Source organism: Metopolophium dirhodum, chromosome 1 (genome assembly GCF_019925205.1).
Source record: "Metopolophium dirhodum isolate CAU chromosome 1, ASM1992520v1, whole genome shotgun sequence".
NCBI lineage: Eukaryota > Metazoa > Arthropoda > Insecta > Hemiptera > Aphididae > Metopolophium > Metopolophium dirhodum.
This window is the reverse complement of record NC_083560.1, coordinates 732,484-743,202: the sequence shown is the minus strand read 5'-3', so window position 1 is coordinate 743,202 and position 10,719 is coordinate 732,484. Positions and strand designations below refer to the sequence as shown.

General features: G+C 34.8%; 1 protein-coding gene and 1 pseudogene across 1 annotated transcript; one reads left to right on the top strand and one right to left on the bottom strand.

Moving 5' to 3' along the window:
* The first annotated feature begins 722 nt into the window (after positions 1 to 722).
* Positions 723 to 1,427, top strand: LOC132936880 (uncharacterized protein K02A2.6-like). The gene has a single exon (XM_061003665.1). The coding sequence runs from the start codon at positions 723 to 725 to the stop codon at positions 1,425 to 1,427; it is 705 nt and encodes a 234-aa protein (XP_060859648.1).
* An 8,120-nt stretch (positions 1,428 to 9,547) lies between these two features.
* On the bottom strand, positions 9,548 to 10,441 carry LOC132936868 (uncharacterized; annotated as a pseudogene).
* Between the last annotated feature and the right edge of the window lie 278 nt (positions 10,442 to 10,719).

The following is a 10,719-nucleotide window of genomic DNA, read 5'->3' as shown; positions in this document are numbered from 1 at the left end:
TCGGCACTCACATGGCTCCACCGAGCCAAAAACACAAATTCCAAGTTAACCAGGTGGACACTACAGCTGGCTAACCTGGACTACAAAACCACACATGTGCCCGGCGTACAGAACGAGGCGCCGGACATGCTATCCCGCAACCCAACCACCGGGCCACCGGTAGACGAGGAACACCTCGAGGAACGACTAGTAGGAGTACCCACCTCGCCACTCACCACTGCTACTAGCTCACCGGCCGACAATCTGTTCGCCACGACGGACCCGGCTAACACCACTAGTGGTCCCACAATCACACACGCTATGCTCGTGACATGGCAGGCCATTGACCCCAATACACGAGACACAGCGCGCAACATGACAACGGACGACCCAGCGCACAATACCGGAAGTACCTCGGATAAAAAAAAATAAATAATTTTTTACCGACGGTCTTCTGCGAATAAATTTGGGCGAACACACACCCGTAGTCATCCCAAAGGACAAGACGCAGAACGTGATCTGGACATACCACGATCACGTACTCGCAAACCACCCGGGCTGGAAAGAAACGTACAGAGCGGTAAAACAACGGTTTTTTTGGAAAGGACAAAAAAAACGACATCCGACTGTACGTCAAGTCGTGTCACATATACGCGTGTACCAAACCACTGAACACGCGCGCAGATGACCGCGCGACCACCAGAATACCTCGACACCCCTGGGAGGTGGTTAGCATAGACCTCATGGGCCCCTACCCGCGTACGAGTAAGGGAAAACAATACATACTGGTCGCCACGGATCTGTTTAGTAGATGGACCGAGGCATACCCCCTCGGAACAGCCACTACAAAAACAATAACCGAAACGCTTGAACGAGAATTCTTTTCACGTTTCGGATACCCCCGTGTGTGCTTAAGCGATAACGGCTCACAGTTCGTAGCAAACGATATGCGTAAAACGATCGAACAGTGGGGGGCCGAGGGCAGGACAACTCCGGTATATCACCCGAGGGCCAACCCAGTCGAACGCCGTAACCAGGAATTAAAAAAAGGTCTACGCGCGCTACTCATCGACGGCAACCACAACACCTGGGACACCAAGCTAGCCCCCATTCTTTTTTCGATCAGGAACAGGCGTAAATACCGGACAGGATATCCACCATCGGTACTCGTCCTCGGGAGAGAGGGCAAAAGGCCGGGGGACTGGATACTGTCGCGGACAGCGGACAACCCAATCGAACAAATAAACATGGCTAGGGTGAGTCGCGAAAACAATGTACTGACCGCACCACCGGTAACAGGTGGGCCGACGGACACAAAGTACAAAACAGGTGACATGGTGTACTACAAGGCACACCACCTGTCAAACGCGCACAAAAAATTTAACGCCGGCTTCGCACTGAAATGGTGGGGACCGGTAAAGCACGCAAAATTCACGTGTCCTGCCTAAAACGCGCGAACACCGCAGCGCCCAAAACACCCCCCACCCAACCCCCATCACAACCATAAATCCACAATAGCATTTGGTGTACATAATTTCAGTCGGAATAGCACCAATGGAGCGTCAACCACCGACGACATCCAGCACCCTCCAACAAGCGGCGGAACTGCTGGAACGCAGCCAGCAGCTGCTGAGGTCAGCCAGCTTGAAGGAGGGCACCAACACCACCACGGCGGCACGGGTCCGCCAGATGACCACGGCGCAGTTGCAGCAGGACCCGGTACTGTGGGCCGCCTACACGAGTGGGTGGGAAGACCGGACCGTCGTCTTCCAAAGGGCGACGAGCGGCGAACCCGCAACCGCAATGCGGCTCAATAGGTCGCGCAGCCCCAGACGGGTGACTCGACCGACGGCCACGGCACGACCGGCAGCCGCAGCACGACCGGCGACCCGAACTCGACCGGCGCCACCAACGACAACAAGTCGGGCACCGGCGAGACTGCCACCCCACCCACTGATGGAGAGACCGGTACCAGCGCCAAGGACGTCGACCATCCCGCCTCCAGGAACGCCCGTCAACCCGCTGCCAATAAGGGACACCACCACCGACACAACACCACCGGCTTCACTTAACGCGCGCCAGCGCCGGAACAAGCAGCGGATGCGGGAATACAAGGCGAAGCAGACGTCCCAGCAACACCGCCTGGAAAAACCGGCGTCAACACCAGCCCCCGTCCCGCCACAGCCAGAGCCTGCGACACCAGACCTCACCGTGATCACGGTACAGGAAGTGACTAACACTTCCGGAGCAACCAGAACCGCGGAAAAACTAACAGCCACGACCCCTCAAACCGCGGATATGGAAATATCCCCGGAAGAGGAGGTGGACCTGTTAGGTGAGACGGACGCAGGCATGGCTGGAACTGAAGACATGGAGGTCAGCCTCATGTACTTCAGTCCCCCCACGTCCCCCCAACATGCCTAGACACCACCAGGGACGCGCCCGCTGAACACAGCTGGAAAAGCGTACCCACGGACAGGTGTCTACCAAAACCACCCTCCACACACACCCTTTGACGACACCGGCAACGGCCGGAACACCACCGCCGTTGGCGGTTTGGGGGGGGAGTATGACGCGGTACCGCGTAATAGCTGTTTGAATTCAAATAGCCTTTTACGCGGAAAGCCGCGCAACGCTTCTCAAACAAACCGCCAATCGACGACGGACGACGCCGGGGCGCGACACCCGCGCTGTGAACCGTCGGCCGGCCGTTGGGTGAACCGGATTGTAATGTCACTAGTTTTCCGACGACCGATACGACACGTTCAACCTGTTGCCTGAGATCGTTGCACCACCCATCACCGTTGTTCTTTTTTTTTACTGAGTTTGCGTAGAGTTTTGTTCTCCGTTGCCTATTGTTTTTTTTTTAGTTCTCTTTCGTATTTACGCTACAAAATAAACAACACTCGTTGTTTCGTTATTTATTTTTTTGTTTTTTTTTGTTCACGTGGTCAGTAGACCCCGAACCACCTCATCCTCGCGACTCCTCACAGGACCGCATCAGTATATAGTACCTAATAATAATTAATTAAAATGTATATAAGACTACAGTTTTAATTTAACAAAAAGTTTTGCTAAAGTACATATTATTATGTTGCAATATCTATAAAATAATATTATTAATGTTATAGCAAGTATGTTATGCATATTTTTATAAAGTCATTATTATTATTATTATATTATATAATATTATAATATTTTTTATTTTTTAATTAAACGTATAGTTATAATAATTAATTAAAATGTCTATAACACTTAACTTTTAATATATTTTATACATTTGTTTTTTAGATGTGTATTATTTATTTATAGTTTTATTCTATCAGTCAACAAAATAAATTCAAATTGTAAAAATTACCATAAGGTCATTTTATCTACTAACAATATTGCTCAAGTTAATTTGGTTTGTGTTTTTTTGAATACTTTTACAAATAATAGAAGTAACATTTGACTATTTTTAAATTATTTTTAAGATTGGTTGAAATTTTATACTTCAAAATTTTTCAAAAATGTCAATACATAGTTTCTTTAAAATGGAATATATCTTTGGATATAATTTCATTATAGTAATATTACATTAAATTCTGGGTACTTAATGTTGGCTAGTTTTAGAATTACCTATATTAATGTTGTATTTGGCCTAATGGCCTGTAACAATATATTTTATTAGTTTCTATTATATATAGTAAAATACATAAATTGAACTAATAATTCTAATACATTTCTACAACAAAATGAATTAATTCAAATAAATAAGAATGGTTCATTGATTTATATAATCCATACTTTGAATTGATAATCCGTAAACATTAAGTAAATAAAATAAGTTCATTGATATAATTGTATATATTATATGATATATCATTGAATTAATTATTGCTATACATTGAACACATAATAAATATTAATTATTCAAATAATCCACGTCTTAGAATTAACAATGGGTGAACATTGAATAAATAACATGTATTTATTGTGATAAAAGATTTACATTATTGCATCTTTAACCTCATACGTTATACTAATAATTATAAATTGTACGAATTATAAAATAAGTTGTTGATATAATTAAGTAAAATTCATTAACTTAATGTACATGTGTACATTAAATATGCAAATGACAAACACTCATTCATTCAGTCAACAAATGGCTTTATCTTTTAATGTCAACTTATTATTAATTTAACGAACTTTTTTTTTATTCTTATGTAACTATTATTTTCAGTCTATCGATATACAGTTATTTTTAGTACTAGGGCTCGGATTTCAATGCAATTACATCTTTATTTGGAATATCTTACACGATGCTACAAAATATGTGATTCAAGTAGGTACTTCACGTTATAACCACATGATTTATTTGGAACAATATTGACGTTTTTAATGCATCTTTTAATTTTTTAAGACATTTTATACTTATATCTCGTAATATGTCTAAAACAGTTCACTATATTACTTATATTTCATTTTGAAATATAATCTATAAACATAGTACTACGTATATTAATGCTAATGTATTATAAAAATAATTTTCATTTTCATTTTGAACTATATAATATCAGGTAATCTGCAGGTTTTAAATTATACAAGGCTGAAAATGATCTGTGACACCAACTAATAAACCAGTTTTTTTTCTACTAATTTTTGTTATTCATATACATACCTACTTAATTTTACATGTTAAATGCATTTTTTTGATATTTTTAAGTAATTTTTTAGAGTTTTTAGGCCATAAATGCATTTTTTTAAAGTTAATTTTTTGATATTTTTAGGTAATTTAAACCTAATCTAACCTAACCGAGTCCTTATGATTACATTAAGTTGCGACAGCTGACGACTAAAAAAAAGTAAAATACCAGTCGTAAAATGTTATTTTTGGAAGGAGGCAAAATTCACTCCAATCCCCCCTAAAAATAAATTTTATGATCGCCCCTGAATTTACCTATCTAATTCTAAATACAATTTAATATTTTATTTATACAAATAATTATCAAAAATATTTATCATGTTTTAAAATATAATTCAACGTATCTTATAAAACTTTTTATCGGTATCATTTTCCAGACGCCATCGCCACCAACGTTATTCTAAATATAAGTATAAATTTGAATATGCTAGGATATATTTACCCCCCTTAAAAACACATAATCTACTATAAAAATTCAATGGGAGGTAAATATATCCTTGTATATTTTAAACATATCGTTAGTTATATGCTAGGATATTTTTAGCCCCCTTAAAAACACATTCTTACCGGGGAGGTAAAAATAATCTACTGTAAAAATTCAATGGGAGGTAAATATATCCTAGTTTATTTTAAACAGATCGTTAATTATATGCTAGTATATATTTTTCCCCCTTACAAACACATTATTACAGGGGAGGTAAAAATAACTTTCTATAAAAATTCACATAAAAGATAAATATATCCTAGTATATTTTAAACATATCGTTAATTATATGCTAGGATATTTTTACCCCCCTTAAAAACACATTCTTACCGGGGGGTAAAAATAATCTACTAAAAAAATTCAATGGGAGGTAATCAGGTAAATATATCCTAGTATATTTTAAGCAGTTCGTTTATTATATGCTAGGATATTTTTACCCCCCTTTAAGAACACATTTTTACCAGGGGGGTAAAAATAATCTTGTATAAAATTCACATAAGAAATAAATATATCCTATAATATTTTAAACTTATCGTTAAGCATGTGCTAGTATATTTTTACCCCCCTGATGAACAATTTTACCGGGGGGTTGTAAAAATAACCTAGTATATTTTTAACCCCCTGATAAACAATATTACCGGGGGTGGGGGAGTAATAATATCCTAGAATATTTTTTCCTCTTCATGAACAATTTTACCCCCCTTTAAAATTTTACCGGGGGTATAAATTATCTAGATTTATCTTACAAACGTTTCAATAGCCGCCTAGCTCACCATAAGAATCCGTTAATCTCCGACCTATCATCTACTTCTATCCCAGGTAACCCAGTTAAAAGACTCAAAAGACAGTGGTGTCGTGACCTACTAGCCTAATTTAGTCATACTCATGTCGTAGTACCTCCGCTGGGAGGCCTCTACATACGGGATAATCTGTCATTTATTTTTATTTTATTTTATTTTTTATTTTCATCAATTGTTCTTATTGTTCATGTATTGAAACAGACTGAATAAAAATACTTTAATAACAAAAAAAAAAAAAATCTTACCCCCGGGGGTAAAAATATTTGAGGATTTTAGAAACTTGCGCCCACTTACTGTAATTAGTGTAAATACACAGTGTAAGCAGAATTGAAACTGCTTATTGAATCGATATAGGCAAAGCTCCATAGGAAGGGGCACATATTATTACACAGTTTGTAAGCATTTTTCATAATGCATACGCGACACTGAATAATGTATATTTCATAATAGGTAGAACAATCGAAGGCAAGTGTGACGTGCGTCTGTATTATTGCTTTACGTTAATATTAAAAAAACATATTATAAAATAATGGGCTCTTCGGGTAATAAGTAATAACGATTATAATCATTGTATTATTGAAAAATAACTATTAAAACTGTATGGATAAAATAGCAATATAATATAATGGTGATGTGTTTGACTATTTACTTTAAAAAAACAATAATAATCATCGATTTGTTATATCAATAAATTGTTTTTAGAAACTATGTGTTTTTTTAAAAATTAAATTCTAAAATTCACAACTAATTTAACTTGTGCGTATTGGCGTGGGGTTGTGGGTCCATGAGAGGGACTTACACTCACTCACAACTCACGCCACGCCACGCCACCCGAAATATACATTTTTGTAAAACGGGAACCCTTTGGGAAAAACGGAAGCAAAATTGACTATAGCCCATATACTATGAATAGACCCATGTCCCGATAACTTGAACAGCATATTAGCAGGGAGTTTCTGACGAAGATGCTCGAGGGGGCTGGTGCACATACCTACGTGTAGAGAAATATCGCATATTATTAGTCTATGTGAATTGATGTATTCGTTGGCGTAATTACATGAAATTATTAAGGAGGTGCAAGACTTATATCGTTCTAATAATCGTGAAGACAAAATATTGAGTCATATATTTGAAGGCAATACGCTTTGCTCCTGGGCACTATGTATCTTTTTATATTTGATTACGATAAATAACATACCTAACTACCATACAAATAACGAAATCTGTATATTTTAAACACTGTAATATGTGGTATGTCTGTATATTATACATAATACATTTTACATATAAATAAATATTTCGGCAATAATGAATTATTTATAACAAAATTATTATTTAAGTTATAATTACTTATAACGTTATTTTATTATTTGTTCAGTAATCAGTTATGTTATCATTTTTTAAAAAAACGACAAATCAATAAAAGGTATGTATAAAGTTCAGCTTCAGCAGGTACAAAAGCATAATATCTTTGCACCAGTAGGTAAACGGTCACTTTGTACTGTCTATTGTTTAGAATGCGTAACGCTGACACTTTGTACGATCAGGTATAACTTTACCGAGAACTCTTTGTACTATTATATACATTAAGTATATAATATATTAATATACAATTTAAACAAGTCTGAAGTCATAACCAGACTATGCTATTAAGTTTGAATATTCTTTGGTAAATCTAGGTATCTTATAGAGTTATACATTCCAAGTAGGGAATTATGGTTTATTAACCTATCCATAATAATTTTATTCGTAATTTTGACATATTTTTTTATATTGTACACATTTTTAATTTACTTTTTAACATAATTTTTGATAAAATAACAAAATAATACAATTATAATTTTTAATCATATTTCATTATTTGATAATTTTATAATTACAATATTTTTAGGTCATCAAGTCCCGGGCCCTAAATTAATTAAAAAATATTATATTATAGCACTAAATAATATTTGGCTGTTATCTAACCAGTGAATTAAAAAAACTTTGATAATTTTGAATTGTTAATCTATTTTAAATCATTTTTTATTGACTTTTTATTTAAATTTAAATTTTTACATTTTAATAATTAGCATCATATATACTTTATGCTTAGGTACTACTTATAGGTATATAACTTATATTTAAAATATATGCAATATATGTAATAGTAGGTACCTACAAAGTAGCCGTGTTCAGAAATTATCATTTTTACTCAATCGTACAAAGTTTTGGCGTATTGCACTTTCAATGCTCGACTGTAGAAAATGACCTACAACCCTTTGCACCTGCTACATAATACCAGGGTGTGCAAGTGCACTATTGTGCACTACGGTAATTATGTCACTGAATATATTATAAAAATATAAACTAACATCAAAACATGCTACGGTTTACATCGCGCATGCGCACATCAAGCATCTCTGGAGACTCGCCTCCATCCATATAATATATGATCACCCAGTATATAAGGCACGCGGCCATTGAATTTATGATTTTGATATCCACTAATGGCTGCTAAGTTCACATCGGTCACCAGGCAACTTAAGTTTTGCCGACTATAGTTAGGTGGTTACAAAGGTGGACATTAACAAAATAAAAACCTAAAAGTTAATTTTGTGTAACTTTTTAACTTAACTAGTTTCTTAATTATCTATTCAATTTATGAACTTGACACACGCACACAAACAACAACTCGCAGGCACGCACGCTATTTGTATTTAAGAAAACAACACAAAAATTATAAACAAAAAACAAAAATTATAATTTAAACAAAACTTAATAAATAATAATTTATAAAAACACTAATATTAGTATAATATAAATTGAAAATATTAATAGAATATGAAAATAATATAATAATAATATAAAACAACCAGCAAAGGGTAAAAGTACAGTTAGTTGCAGAACAAAATATACAAAATACAATTAAATAATAACAATACATTTATAAATATGTATAATACAAAATACAATTAAATAATAACAATAAATGTATAAATATGTAGATAAAAATGTATTATTAATAATAAGCAATAAAAGAAAGAACAATTTTAATGTAATATATAACTAAAAAATTAATAATTTGTTTGTATAAAATTATAATTATAATATCAAAACAAAAATTTCCAAGTACCTACTCAGTCAATAATTTAAATAATATAATTTATAGTAATAAGTTACCTTGAACAATTTTTTTTTAGTCTTTCAATACCATGTATTTGCAAATAAATATATTGGGTCACTTTCATGTAGTTGTATCTTGCGTTTTCTCTTTAGAATCCTATTGACTTTTGTATACCAATGATTAATTACTAACTCCACAATACACTTAGCTATTTTTTTAATTGAAGTCTGTTTCATGTTCGGAACATTGAAGAATATCAATATTGAATTTTTTTAATATGTCTGTGACTAGTAATTGTCTCAGTTGTGAGTGATGGCATATTGAAGGCAATATTTTTTTCTGGTGTATGAAATTATGTATTGAACTAGATATTTGAATGTAGTAGTTGGTTACTTCAAAGATGGTCTTAATGATGTTTTCTTGCGTCAATTAATGAATTTTCATCAAGAGCTTTATCACTACATAGTTGTTGTAAACAAGTTGCATAATTTTTAAAAACCTTTTAATTTTCTGATTATATATTCAGCAATGTAGGTATGCGTATCTCTTAAATCTTGAGTAGTATTAGTAGATTCAGCTACTTGTTTTTCTGGGAAGTTAAATGATGTGAAAGTTAATTTAGGATGTTCTTGTTGAAGCGAAAATTGAGTTTTATAACTCATCTGACAGTCATTAAAATCTTCACAGTTTGCTCCTGGAGAAGTGAGGACACCAAATTGTTCAGAAGTAATGTTTTTTACAATAATATAAATAGACTGCATGTCGGTTTTGAACACCCAATACTTTTTACAGCACCAAAAAAACATTCCAATGAATCTTGGTTCAGATGTCTGTGGAGTAATGATTTTATTCCTTTATTCCAAAGAACTTTTAGTGTTTGAAAACCTAAAAAATAGCTTTAAATAATTACATTTCTAATATTTTAAATTTCACGCGTTTTTAAATTAATTTACCTCTTATTGTTGTTGACCAATTTTTAATCGTTGGTACCCCTACTTTTCCATTCTGTCCAACAAATTGCATCGTTGATAATTATTTCAAACTATCTTGCCAAAGTCCATGATGAATGGAATTTTGTCTCACAGATATTCTATGTATCTTGCCGTCTACTAAAGTTTATCGAATGAGCCATTTAAGGAATTGAACAGCTTATCAAAAAATAAAAAGGCAGCTGCTGTATCTGAAGCTTTTAGGTCAATGATTATTTTAGCTAGAAATAAAAATGTAATTAATTTCTGATATTTGAATAATAGTTAAGATGGAATCTTACAAGCAAGAAAGTTCACAACTGCAGATACCCGTTGACTGAACACTTGTGTGGCAAATCATACCTTCATTTTTGGTACCTTTTCAGGTATTACATGGTTGTCAGTCAAACGAGGAAGCAGTTAACAGTCCGCTAAGGTACTGTCAGTATTGTACAACTGTATTAAATGATCCCATTTAGCAATTTGTTTGACCTCATCAGAAGAAAAGAAATCTTTGGTCATTAGATTATTTCTTGTACATTTTAAAAGATGGGGTAGATCAAATAAATACACAAAAGGAATTCGTTCTAATCATCAGATTTAACTTCAATTTCATAAATGTCATGCCAGTTGTCTTTTTGATGTTCTATATAATATGATTTAGTTTCTTTTTTCTATATATATATATCACCTTC